Here is a 14833-nt window from a genome sequence, read left to right as displayed (position 1 = left end):
ATGGGAGGAGACAAAGAAGAAAGAAACTATCTAAGGTGGCCTTTATATAATTGAGGTATGCTTTTAATCATAGAACATTGATATCAATAAGACCTTGTTTTCGGCTTGGGCATCTAATTTTAGTTTATAACTTGGACAATAGTTTTGTGTAGACGTGTCCTTGCCCTGTTCATGCCAAGGTTCTATTTGGGAATACAATAAAAATGAAGGTTGGAGAAATTACTCCCGTGCTTGGTAACTGTATTTTGGTCCTGTTGCTGAAAGACTTGAGAAGCTAATAATAAGGCCAATAGAATAGCTCCTACAACCAAAATGACATGCTACGTACGAAGGTAGCTAGGGGCGTTCTATAATGTGTAGTATATGAATGTATAAACAAAATTGGTGTGCATGAATTTGGCATTTTCCACCAAAATAACAAGGCACATAATAGCACGTGCATGAGGAGCATGCTCTGCTTGTCAATGGCTTTGATATTTGGGAGCTACTTTAGATACCATCGTGCAAGTTACCCGTCTCTTGGTTGCATGTGAGAATCCTTTCGCCTACGCATAGTCATATATACAATAATTCATACTTTGATCCCCACATACTCACAACATAGATACACAGGTGCAAACAAAAAGAGTAAAACTAGGGTTTAAAATTTCTTATATTATAAGAAATAAAATTTACACACACATAAAAATACGTGGAGCTCATGTGGGATCATTTGAGGAGAAGAAAAAGAAAGAGAAAAACTAAGCCCCACACACTATATGTGTAGGAGATAATTTTATATCTTAAAATATGAGAAACTTTAAATCAGTAAAACTATTATAGTCTTTTTGTTTAAGATTTTGGGTTAGTGAGTAACACGTGGAAAAGAGTTATTTTACCAAAATTAGGAAAAATGTTTGCTAAACAATCTTAAAACAATTAATCAAGACAAAAGTAACTTCTGCTTGTACTTTTAAAGATTTGATAAAGCACTGGAAAATAAATACCAAATTTGATTCTCAAGGGGACTCATCATATCACCCAGAATTATTGTTCGGCATGGATATAGCTGTCCCTTTGAAATTGCGTCATGCTATGGACTCTTGCAAACCATCATAACCAGGACATTATGCATCTGCAACATATAGCGAACCATAACCAACTCAAAGTGAAAAAGTAAAGAAAGAGGACCACAGCAGGAACAAAGTAACCTCCTCAAATCAGAGGTTTACCTATTTATGGGCAGTCATTTTCATAAAATTTGTACCAGTTTTTACCTTTTGATCTTTTTTGGTTACTAGGTGGTCTTTAGTGATTTAGGAAAACCCATTTTCTCTTGTTCCCAATGGCAACCTATCTTGTCAGCATTGCTCAATTATCACTTTCCAAACATAATATTCATACGAGTCCTAAAGGTACGGACTTCAAAGAGAATTCATCCTTCCAAAAAAGAAGAGTTTTCCCAATCACCCATTTTCGTTGAGGTTAATACCACAGCTGCTTGAAAACTCATCTTAAAGACATTTATTTCCATATGTATCCTGTGCTAAATGCATTCTGTTTTGACTTTTGACCAATTCACTTTATAATGAGAAATGCTTAAAACAAGCAATAATGAAACCTCAACTCTAGGTAGATGAAGGAAAGAAGATATTCATCTTAGTTCTTGTTTACTGAAAAGGTAGCTTATCTTCAATTAAGATATGATATGACATCAAACATTGCAATAAATTATTTGTAACCATACACCGAATTGCTTAAAGTCCAACGTTCATACTTTGAAACTGAAAAAAAATGTGTGAGATACGATTATAGGACATGAAACATCCATACAGTTCAAATTGCAATCTTTTTTTTCCGCCAAAACTATCACATGCAGGGCCACATATATACAACCTAGAGCTGAAAATAGCTTTTATGGGCGTTGCGACCAAAATAGCAAGAAATTATGGTGACTTAAATAGAACCAATTATACCTATACCATTTCAATGCTTAGCTTTAAGAATGCATAATCGCAATTCAAGCAAGCTACGAAAACCCTTCACCTGGAATTGAGTCAGTTTTTTTAATTCTCTTGGGTATACCAAAACTGATGTTATTATCTAATTCAACAACAAAGGAAATAGTTTCCATGTACATCAGATTCAAACAGATTGGGACGACTAGAAAAATAAATATATTTGTAAACATTATATGTTATTAGAAAGATTGGGTTCCATCGTAATGTGAGACTTCCTTGTCTGTCTCCCACTCCATAAGAGGATTTAGGGAGAGTAACAGAAAGATATGCATTGATAGAAGAAACTAATGAGTATATCCTAAAGGGACAGCATGTTATTTCTTATTGGGTTTGGTTTGATCTTGGACAAGAGCTTGGCAGGGGAGAGATTATCACACTATGAGTATATCCTAAAGGGCCAGGATGTCACTTCACCCATCTTTGATTATCAGTTACTCAGTTAGTAATCTCCACATGCAGTTCCTATTCTGCATAAACAGGGGAGAGATTGGCAGATGATAAGCAAAGGAAATCTCTTGATTGTGCTTATTGAGAAATATCATGTGTAAGATGAGTAAAAATTGCACTGGAAAGATAACTCACAGGTAGAATTACAAGTTTAATACTCATCATTCTACTCAGTATCAGATCCCTGTTCCACCTCAAATGACTAAGTGGGGGAGGGAATCTCAGCCTCTGCCTCATCCATTTTCATATGTTTGGCTAGAAATGTATATAACTAAGAACATAATGTAGTTGCATTTCAATACATAACTGCCAGATTTATATGAAAGAAAGCTACCATGTTTGAAGTAAATATAAGATCATTATTAATGAGGGCTATTAAGAACATCAATAGACACACGATTAACAGAAGGCAACCGCATCTGCTGGTCCTGAGCTCTCCTCCTCTTAAACAGTGGCTCCACTGAAAGTGAGACTGATGATGCCATGGTCCATGAATCATTTGAGGTATCAAAACTGAAAGATGCATCAATGACACCACCAGGGCTACTTGTTTCCGATACGCGCTTGCGTTTATGGTGAAGACTGTAAATGCCTTGTATGAGTTTGTAGCACTGGTTCACTTGTTCCTGTAAGATTACCACCAAGATTTTCCAATTATTCATCAAATCAATAGCAGGCTTGAAAATTCAAGAAATATGGGCAAGGTAGAGTCAAAACCAATGAAATTAGAGACCAACCTCACTTATCTTTAGCAAACCCAGAAGTTGATCAATGTACTCAGATGCATTTAAAGGTTCAATCTCTTTAATAACATGGATCATTGTAGCAGCAGCCAATATAGAAGGAAGATAACTCATAACCCTTGAATCTGGCAACAATTGTGACAATGTATACACATCGGTAATCTTAGTGGCATGACTCTGATTCGGTTGAACATTAATATCTAGTGTCTTATTTATTAGCATTAATAGAAACTAGAAAGTTTTGCTGAAGCATGTGTTACTTACCCGCAATGACATTAAGAAGAACTCGCTCGCAACGCCAAAGGAATTCCCAATGCAAGCGGCTCTTTAAACCAAGCCTTCTGACAATGTGTTCAAAGAAGGAAATTGGGGTCACCGGATGCATCCTCCATTTAAGAGTTGACAACACTACAAGCTCCATTCTCTGTATAGTTTTTGCTTCAAACACAAACCTTGATTCCTCCACCTAATAATAATAAATAAATAAATAAATAAAACACAAAACACCTCTCATTGTTTAAACATCAAGGACAAGTGCATAAGAAAAAAGAAAAAGAAAAAAAACATGTCATATCAACAAACACCTAGACTTCATCTCAAAGTTAAATCATACTTGCAGGTCTAAAAGAAGTGGCACATGGGTCTCTTCCATTTTGGCAGCCAGGGACAAACACGCAACTGCAGAGAGCTGTGTCATCCATGGTTCATCTCTCTCAAACCTCAGGCTTGTGATGAACCTATCAAAGTAGTTCACAGCAAGAACAGCTGTCAAAGCAGAGAATCCATGGTATGCACAAACTTTAGAAATCCAACTCACAGCCTCAACACGAGGCCCTTCTAGTGTTCCATCAGCAATGAGATTAGAAGAACACAAATGGGTCTCTCCCTCTTTTGAGATTAAGGAGACAAGTTCCTCATCTTCCCAGAACAAGTCATTGTCAAGCAAAACCAAAGGCAAAGATTGCAACTTTCCCACAGATGGGTCATTGTTATTGGTCTCAACCTCAACAGCGTTTGCATCAAAATCGTCCTCAAAGGTATCTTTCTCTTCACATAGAAGGGCATCGAGGAATGAGGGAGAGTATTGTACATCTTGGGGTTCTTCAGTGAGAGCCATCTTCTTCAAAGAAGATGAGGAAGAAACCTTTCTTCATTATACCTAGGGGAAAGTAAGCAGAGCCATTTTCAACTCTGCAGAGGTTTCTCTCACTAACAGTGTGAGATAATGAGAGAGACTATGCGGTAATCAAACAAAGGGTTTTATCTCAGAACACTTCACCCTTTTCCTTTCTTTTCTCCTTTATTCATATATTAAATAGCAGCCGGTTTGGCGCGGAAGTAAATATAACGTTGCTACGAGAAAGAAATTTCACGTTTATATTAGTGACGTTATATTTAAGGATTTAATATTTCTTTTATATTTTATATTATAGGAAATAAATTTTCATCTACATATATAAAAGTAGGGTTTTATAATTCTATATTGAATGAGAATTGAAACCTTATGTTATTGAGATAAAAAGCATGTGGGACCCATGTGTTAGAAAAAATTATATGTAAGATATATGTCAGCACGAAAATCGAAGGATGTGAGAAAAATTTTAATTCTCATGTTGAATGAGAATTAAAAAACCCATAAAAGTTATTTAAATAAAAAATATTTTTTGTATCTATCTCTCTCTTAAAATAACATAATTTTATATTATTTAAAATAAGAAATATTTTTTCATATATATATATATATATATATATATATATACTTATTGTATTGTATAATATAATATATTTATCTCATATTATTTTTGTTCGGAATGAATCCTTAACATGATTGTTATTTGAGAGAATAATAATTACTCATTGTCATATTAATGTTAATCAGATATCAGACAAAAAACATTAAAATAATGAATGATAAAATCATCACCTATTGATCTGATCATGAATGAATGGTTATCTCACATGAATAAATATATTAAAAAGCATTTCCAGAAGTTTAGATTTCAAAAGTAATAAATTACTCTTACTCCGCACCTCATTGATGAAACATATCATTTGCACTTAAAAAATAAAATAATATGGATTGTTGTGATATATAACTTTTATTATGCATTTATATTATTTTATAAATTTTTTTAATTATAAAATAAAACATTTTAAATGTTAGATTACATACGTTTTAAGAGAATCTACTTATATTCAGTGCCTGTTTGGATCCTCTTTTTTTTAAGCTACAAGCTACTTATAAGCATAAGCTAGGCCAAACAGGTTTTGGGAAAAGCTCTTATAACGAAAAGCTCTTTTTTTATAATGAAGAAAAAAGCTGAAAATTAAAAGCTCCTAGGAGGAGCTTTTTTTTAAGCTCTTATCTGTTTTTCTTGAATTGTGTGCTTTTTTTTAAAATAAAGAGTGATAAAGATAGAAAGAGATAATTTTCTTGAAATATGTGCTTTTAAGTAATTTTTAAGCTAAAACTTTTATGTAATTTTCAAACAGCTTTTAGCTTATTTTTTTAAGCTCTTTTTTTTAGCTTTAGCTTATAAGTAGCTTCTAGCTTAAAAATAAGAGGATCCAAACAGGCTCTCAATATTCTCCTCCATTTACTTATCTTTGGGTAGTGTTTGGTTCAAGGTTTATTTTAAGATTGATGGAAAAGTGTAAGTGGATATTGAAAAATACCACGTTTGGTTCAGGTTTTTTCAAAAAATACTAGGCAAATAGGATAGATAGGAAAATAACTTTTGTGTTGATTTTTAGATGAAATTCACTGTTACAGAATACCACTTGAGATGTGGTATTTTGAGATAACTGGGGAAGTGAAAAAACAGGTGCAAAGTTTCTCCCGAACATAGATTTTGCATATTTAAATAAATTTTCCTGGTAATATTTCGGTCAACCAAACAACTTTTTTTACATTTTCCTATCAAACTCACTTTCCAACCATTTCCCTATCAATTACATTTTCCTAGTAAAAAAAAATTTCTCCCGAACCAAACACTACCTTAGATATTACGAAATTAATTTCTTGAGGGAAATTTCTTCAACTTTTAAGTGAGCACTTAGCTTCTAGTAGGGGTGTTCGTGGTCTGGATTGGATCGGTTTTGGAAGCAAACATCTGATCCAATACCTTTGATTTGATCTTATAATCATCCATTTGGTTTGTATTTTTTTTCAAATCCGATCCAATCCAATCCAATTTTTTTCGGTTTGGATTGGATCAGTTTTCGATTTTCTGAAAATCCTAAAATTTATTTCATGATTATTGTGCAAATAATATCTTTTATATATATTGGCTTTGTAATTTATTTATTTTTGAAATACAAAAGCATTAGTAAACTATAATATAGTTTTTTTTTTTTGCAATGAAATATGAAGCTCTACAAAGATAAAATTTTGTTGATGAGATGTGGCTAGATTTTTTCTTTGGTTTAGTTAATGGGCCTTGGGTTTAGAAATTTTTAGGTTATGATTAGAGAAAGATTCAAGTAGGTAGAGGGGAATGAATATATTGGATCGGTTTGGATTGGATCAGTTTTCATTAACCCATCCAAAAACCGATCCAATCCAATTAAAATTTGCGGTTTTTTTTTCGATTTTTAGTTTTTCAGTTTTCGGTTTATTTGGTTATCGGTTTTTCGGTTCGGTGACCACGGTTTGAATCAGTTTGGATCGGTTGATGAACACCCCTAGCTTCTAGACATAAGAAAAATTCTTTCGGCATGGTTGATTATCAATGTGAAACTAGGAAGGGGAAGGGGATTTGATGGGTGCATATCCTAATACAAATCCCATTAATCAATTAAGCTAATTTTGCACATAGAGCTGGCATCATTCATTTAAGCTTATGTGTTTTCTAAACCAGTATTTTGTAAATTCGGTCCAATTTAATTGGGTTGCAAGTTTGGCAGGTTAATTTATAGATACGTTTATCCTCTTTCATAAAAAATTGTGATGAATTTAATCTTTTAAAAATTAAACCAATGAAAATTAAGGAGTTAGTCTATTTATTAATTAAGCTTTAGCTCTTCGAATAAAAAAATGGTGATATGTTCTTATGTGATAATTTATAAGGAAAAATATTTTTATTTTTATTTTAGCTAACAAGTCAGTCTAAGTCAATCTAACAAAAATAAATAAATAAATAAATGTAAGATTTTATTAGTATAATACAAAACATTTAATCATAACATTTGGGCTGCGAGCTCATTTTTGGCAGTCCCGGCCTTGGTGGGACTTGTCCAAAAATAGAATGAAAAAAAGATTGAGAAGGAATTTGAAAAAAAGATAAGGGTATAAATGGAAGAGAATTTTTTATTTTTTTTTGAGAAAAGGAGCATCCAATAAATCATGGATCGGGTGCATGTTAAAAAAATCCTTGGGCTGCTCACTGAACTTGTCCTATTTTGACAAAATTTTGCATAAAATTTTAATTCTTATACTCGATCACTTGATTATGGTAGATGGTGATTTGTTATTAAATTAGTTCTACAATTATAATTAGAGAAAAATATTTATCCTTTTAAATGATACAACTTATATCTTTTCACTTTCACAAAGAGGTAGGATCCACACCTTTATTTCTTTGTCAACTCTCTATCTCCTCATTTATCTATCTCTTAAAATGACACAACTTTACATACTTTAGAATGACACCACACTTTACCCTTATAATTATTATAATTTGGGTTTAGTATTTCTCATATTATAGGAGATAAATCTATCTCCTACATACATATAAAAATATATGGGATCCACATGGGCTTATGTGAGGAGAAGAGAGAGAAAGATAAAATATGAGTCTCACATACTTTTATGTGTGTGTCAGAGATAAAAATTATCTCTTACAATATGAGAAATACTAAACTCTTGTAATTTATTTTGTTTAATATAAGGGGAATACTAATCTCATGCTGTAGATGACTAGTTATCTCATGTCATATATACACAAAGCACGTGGCGCCCACTTCTTTATTTACTCTCTTTTTTTAAAGAATAGGTCCCACATGTTTTGTGGCTTCGCACCGACTATGTCCAGTCCGACCCGGGTAGGTTACCTAGCATTGGCAGGTGAGTCTCCCAGCGAGGATTTTCTGCGTACACAAGGTCTCGAACTCGAGTCCTTGCTTAAGCGAACCCAAGTACCTTACCACTTGAGCCAACCCCCGTTGGTAGACTAATATTTCCCTTAGTATAATATCCAGATAATAACATTAACTAACACAAGTAAAACTAATACCTTGATGTCGTTTTAAATAGAGTAATAATATAAGGGAAAAGTGTGTGTCATTCTAAAAGATGTAAAATTGTGTCATTTTAAGTGAGAGAAAGAGATAAATCATGGGAAGAGAAAGTGGATAAAAAAAATAAAGGTGTGGGTCTCACTGAAAGATAGAGCCTTGAAGGCCGTAGGCATGTGAGGATGAAAACAAAAAAAATTCAAAGCGGAAACACACATACCAATCAAGATACATACTCTAGGACAGAGAGATACTTTGTTCGTAACCCAAAACTCGAAGGTGATCAGTGTTAGGCTTGAAGGTTCAAACCCTTTAATGCTGATCCACACCACCCTTTGTCAAGATGCAATAACTCTTCTTGAAAAGCCACCAACTCGAACACCACAAAGGAGCAAGCTAGGCGTCCCTTGTGAAGAGGTAGGAGGCTCGGTTTCAATATGTTTAGATGAGAGAATTTTCAGTAATAAAACTCACAAAAAGTGTCACACAAATTATAGAAGAGAATGGCCTTTTATTTTCCAAAAACCCTAAGGAGAATATCACAAAAAGGAAACACTTAAGGAGATGAAAGAGGAATAAATTTGAATCAGATTTTTCACCAAAAATCTTATCATGGAGAGCCCCTTTTGTGGAGGAAAGAGTAGAGTTGTTGCAAATCAAATCTAGTCAACAAACTCCTATTCTATCCTCTTAAAACTAAGTCTGCACCTAGTCAATATTCTGACCTTATAGCCATTATATGATCAGCCATATTGTGCGCCCCAATCAGCCCAAAATCATTCCAAAAATATTGATTAGTTGCAATTCAAATTGAATCAACTAAATCAAATATTTCCACAACTAACCAAATCTGAATGGAGCTTGATTTGTTGATTAAATGACCATCATTAAGCCACCAAATCAGCGCCCCAATCATCTTTGATGATGTCCAAAGATCTCCTCTTGATACTTGGGATTTGATCTTGACAAGATACTATCAAGATCTTATCCTTTCCTTTTGTTATGAAACTTCCTTTCATAGCCAATTCAAATTTGAACATTCTAATTTAAATATTCAAATATTTAAATTCATAATTCATAATTTAAATTTTAAATTTAAACATCAGATAATTAATTTAACTAATTAAATTAATTAATAATGTCTTGGATCATCCAAGCTCATTACTACAATCCATGCGCCCTTTTTTCCTCTAAGGTGAGCATCTAAACTTCTTCTTGGGCTAACAACCATTATTAGGCCCAAAACCTTTAATGCTATAATGTCAAGACAATAAGGTGTTAGTGTGTGATCCATTAGGCCCAACTTAGCCACTGACATAAATGGACTTGGACCCAATAAGACCACAACCCATTTAATGACAACACAGAGCACTAGCAATGCTTTGTTGCCCCAGAACTAGTTAAGTTAATGACATGATTATCCTATTAAATGTATTTCATTTCGTCTCGGTTACCTTCCCATTAAATCTAGGGTGAGGAGATGTATCAACCTTTGCGGTTTAGGGTAAGCTTTAATTCGAAATAGGGAATCTTCAATTTACTGACTTTAAAGGCAGATCATCTCATGATCTCTTTTACTATGCATAGATTCCTGAGTCCCGTAAATGTCATCCCGGTTTCTCCGGTTTACAGATAACCTAATCCCTCAGAGATTTGACGAATTCCTTCAGCTTATCACCCTAGGCTTGTGTTCTTTCAGGACATGCCCAAAGGTATACCTATGAATCTCCATGTTTCAGGCATACGAGGTATACAATCAAAACATGCATCTAGAACATAGTCTAGGTGAAAAACTTTTGGTCTAAGGAAAAACATACCCAAATAATAAGAGGATGCTTTAATGAAACTACTTTTGAGATTTCCTCATATAGCCTCTTTGTGGGTCTGTTCAGTGCGAGCTATACCCTTATAGGTCCACTCACGACTTTAGCTAAGACATCTCCATATTTGTAGCTCATGAGGTCTTTACCTTATATCTGAATACAAGTAGATAAGTCGTGCTAGTCTTACCCGAGATTACTGATTCCCATTTTCAGTGTCTCTAGACTAGGAACATAAAATTAGGAAGAAACATCTGGTATCCTTGAATCCTCATGATCGTGATCTCATCATAGATACTCAAGAGATACTTATTCTATTCCAAGGGATTTATCCGGTGACTCATATATAAACAATGGTATTGAGACAAAATATGAAACATGATAAAGAGTGCTTATGATTTATTTGCGACAATATAAAAGGTACACAAATGTCCTAATCTAATCAAAAGATTGTCTCTAGGACATCCATATACTAACACCCACCTCTCTGTGAGAGTAAAATGACACAAGTTGTGTCATTTAAAAGAATAAACATTTATCCATAATATAATGTCGAATACATCTTTACATCTAACTTTTTTAGAATAACTGTATAGTTTAAATTTGAAAATATTAATGAGAGACAAATAATATAAGTGGTACATTATTGGTGAACAACGTATGAAAGCTTACCATATCTTGCATACATGGGTTAGGGGAACAATGACTATAATGTCACTGTTTCCACAATTATTTGCCAATATGTCATGCGAACAGTAAAAAAAAAAATTATGCCATGTGTACAACTTCACTACATCACGTAGCGAACTTCATTTATTGATATGACTTGTTTCTAGTGGCCACCTAATTCGCTACTGCTACAAGTGAACTAGGTGGTCAAATATGTCTGCTTTGCAAAATTTCAGGACACGTGGCAGCCTCCTAGAAGTTTGCCATTTGACATAGCGAACTAGGTGAGTTGATATGACATCCACGTGGCATGACAGTACCTAATTCGCTAAGGGGCATAGCGAACTAGGTACTGTTCTGACAAAAAAAGACATGTGGAAGCCAATGGGAAGTTCGTTATGGGGCACATCAAAATTCTTCTGACGTGTGGCAAGTTCATTATAAGTTGCAGCAAATTTAGTGCTATGATTTTAATTTTAATTTCTCTCACAATAAAACATAATTTTGACTGAAAATGACACAATTTCATATCATTAAAAATAACAAACACTAATATCGTAATATTGTGTATGTTTTAAAAAAATTAAATTTATCAAATGTTTCCAAATTCAATAAACTCTCATTATTATTTTTTCACGAATACCCTATTAATAGATATATAAATTTTCAAATTCCAAACTCAGTGTTATTTTGTTTATGGGGTAGGTTATTCTGCCTACTCTTATTTTGCCTACTTTTGCCTACTCCTTTCATTACCGTTCGATTACAATATCATCCAACGGTTAATATTTGTGATATAAGGTCAACTTTTTTTCTCCTTTTTTTCTTCTCACTTCCTCACACACCCTTTCTCTCTCCTCCCCTTTCTCTCTTCCTCGGCGACGAATACAAATATGCGATCAAGAACTGTTACTAGGCCCAGCCATGTCTCAACCATAAGACAATATACTAGCCATGAACTGTGAAGAAGATATACTATCCATTGGATTTCTAAAACTCGTTTTTATACAAATCATGAATTTTATTTCAAAATTAACTAATCTCAAATGCAATAATCATAATTAAGTAATAACTTTTGTGAAAAATGAAAACCAGACCACAAATGTGTAGACAAAAAAGTGGACGGATGCAGACGTGCCGATGGAAGATAATATCAATAGCTGGGAATAAAAGTATCTAATTAGATGTGAAATTCCCATCCTTTCTTTCGTTCCAAACAGGTTTTGATATTTGAGAAATCGAATTGTGGACAGTGGGGATTTTGAGGTTTTGGAGGAAGAGAGATTTCAAAATAGACGGTTGTCGTGTTTTTGGTTTCGGAGGAAGAGATTTTCGTTACGTTATTGGTCGCTGCCGAGGAAGAAAGAAAGGGGAGGAGAGAGAAAGGGTGTGTGAGGAAGTGACAAGAAAAAAAGGAAAAAAAAAGGTTGATTTTATATCACAAATATTAACCGTTGGTTGGATAAAATTGTAATCGAACGGTAATGAAAATGGTAGGCAAAGGTAGACAGAATAAGAGTAGGGAGAATAACTTATCCCTTTGTTTATTTCACTCTTTTAATATCATTTTCTAATACCATATGGATGTACAAATGATTGAGTAGGAGAGTATCTACCTATAATACATAAATCTTAAACCTTAAAATCACGTACAACTTTAGTTGACAACACGCATTGGGTAGAGTGGAGAAAAAAATATGAGTTCAATTCTTATTAAATACATATTTGAAAAGAGATATTAAATTTTAACTGTGATTAAACTCTCAATTATAGATTAATTTAAGTCAAAAAATCAAAATTTATAAAAATACTTGAGTGGAGTCGACTTAAAGAGATGAATACTCCGAAGAAAAGGGCATGCACTGTTATTATTTTATAAATTATTATTTTTGTAACGAAAACTGTCACTTGCGATATCATTGTTTTCCTGACACTTACGAAACGTGGACCAACGAAGAGTAGTATCTGGTCAACAGATTCCTTTTACCACATTATTATTCTGATTTATTTTTATTTTCAATTAATAGAAAACGTTACCATTCAGTTTACGTCACATATTCTTTTTTCTCTTAACAGTTTTCTTCTCTCTTCTCTTATGTAATGATGGCACGATTTCAACCAATAACCTCATGCATCTTAATGGTTTGTTTTTATCTTTTATTTTTTGCAGTGATTTTGAAATCTAAACATATAATCGGTTTCTTATTTAAAGAGTTTTCGTAGCTAACCACCCAAGAAAAGAAGAGTTTTCGTAGTTGGTTTAGTTTTTTAGTTGAACAAAGATAAAAATGACAGTTAATCATAAAGTACTCACGAATTAATAACTGATGAATTATGGTTTTACTAACATTTATATAAAAAACTTATATTAAATATTATGACGAAAGTCTGCGTAATAAAAACAAAGCGCACAAAATAAAAAAGCATTTTATTCTATAAAGAAATTGTGGATTCTTCTATCAAGAGAGCAAAATCATTACTTTCTTCATTTTTTATTCATCTCTTAATACTATTGTACGAAAATGAGGAAATTTATTAAAAACTTTTGATTATCAGAAAAAAAAAGAGAAGAAAAAAGAGTACATAATTAAGTCAACAACTCATTATTGCAAATTAGTATCACGAACTTTCAGAATCTCCTTATCAAGTTATGATTATTGAATATTTGCACCAGTCGGTGTTTCTGTCCAGTACGTTGCTGTTAGCTTATTAACGGACTTATGATATGACACATCCTCTTCCATTCAATCGTAGGATATGTGTGAGTAGTTATCATCAAATAATATTAATATATGACTACTTTTTTATATGATCCAAATCAGATATTTATATTGTTTATTAAATTATTTATTGAAATACTTATTATATATATTAATCTTTAAAAAATAAATAAAATATGAAAGTAACCATATACAATATGTAATAAAAGTAAAACTATAATAACTTCAATAAAATATTCAAATATATGTTTACTTTTATATATTACAATATGTATAAACTTTATTAATTTGTTTTAAGATTAAATTTATAAAATAAGAATCGTAATAAATAATATAATAAACGGTGCATATATCATACAAATAAAAGGATAAAATTATGTTACGAATAAATTAGTTAATGAGTTTATGAGAATAGGATGAAAAGAACAACTGATGGATTAGTCATTATTCAAAGACTAAAAACAAAGAATTAATAACAAAAAATAATTTAAAATTGATATATATATATATGGGTTAGGATCATTTTACACCAGTGTAAGTTACACTCTTAATCTTGTCCACTGATCTCATTTATATCTAAGGGCTCAAATTTTTTAGTAATGTGAGCCATTGGATACAAGTGGATCAATGGTCAAGATTGAGTGTAAGACTTCTAACTCTTACACCAGTGTAAGAATATCCTGCCCCTATATATATATATATATATATATATATATATGAGATTAATATTTATCATATTGTAGGAGATAACACACATAAAATTATGTGGGATCCATATTTGTTTTCTCTCCTTTTTTTCTCAAATGAGCCCACACACTTTTATATATGTGTAAGAGATAAAGTTATATCCTAAAATATAAGAGACACTAATATATATGGAAAATTATCTTCCATGTGACTGGATATAAGGTTTTGCATAGTCACATATTTTTTAATTATGTACTACGAGTAGTACATAGTTATAATATTAAAGTTATTTTTTTAACTATTTACTACAAGTAGTACATAGTTATATTATTAAAATATTAAAGTTGTTATAATATTTTAATATTATAATTATGTACTACCCGTAGTACATAGTTATAATTTTTTGACCGGACAAACTCTTGTATCCAGTTACTGTACATTCGCTTAACCCATATTATATATATATATATATGGGCAGAATCTTTTTACTCCGGTGTCAAATTTTGAAATTT

General features: G+C 32.4%; 1 protein-coding gene across 1 annotated transcript; it reads right to left on the bottom strand.

Annotated features, from left to right (window-relative positions):
• Nucleotides 1-2365: 2365 nt before the first annotated feature.
• LOC133286583 (cyclin-D3-2-like) lies at nucleotides 2366-4463 on the bottom strand. The gene is made up of 4 exons (XM_061484015.1): nucleotides 3804-4463; nucleotides 3455-3656; nucleotides 3185-3315; nucleotides 2366-3073 (listed from the first exon to the last, which is right to left on the bottom strand). The coding sequence occupies exons 1-4, from the start codon at nucleotides 4305-4307 to the stop codon at nucleotides 2810-2812; spliced, it is 1101 nt and encodes a 366-aa protein (XP_061339999.1). The 5' UTR covers nucleotides 4308-4463; the 3' UTR covers nucleotides 2366-2809.
• Between the last annotated feature and the right edge of the window lie 10370 nt (nucleotides 4464-14833).

This window comes from Gastrolobium bilobum, unplaced genomic scaffold (genome assembly GCF_033153095.1).
Source record: "Gastrolobium bilobum isolate Gb01-03AN ecotype WA unplaced genomic scaffold, APGP_CSIRO_Gbil_v1 utg6309, whole genome shotgun sequence".
In the NCBI taxonomy this organism is placed as follows: Eukaryota; Viridiplantae; Streptophyta; class Magnoliopsida; order Fabales; family Fabaceae; genus Gastrolobium; species Gastrolobium bilobum.
Note: the sequence above shows the minus strand (reverse complement) of the source record. Positions and strands in the feature narration are given on the sequence as shown.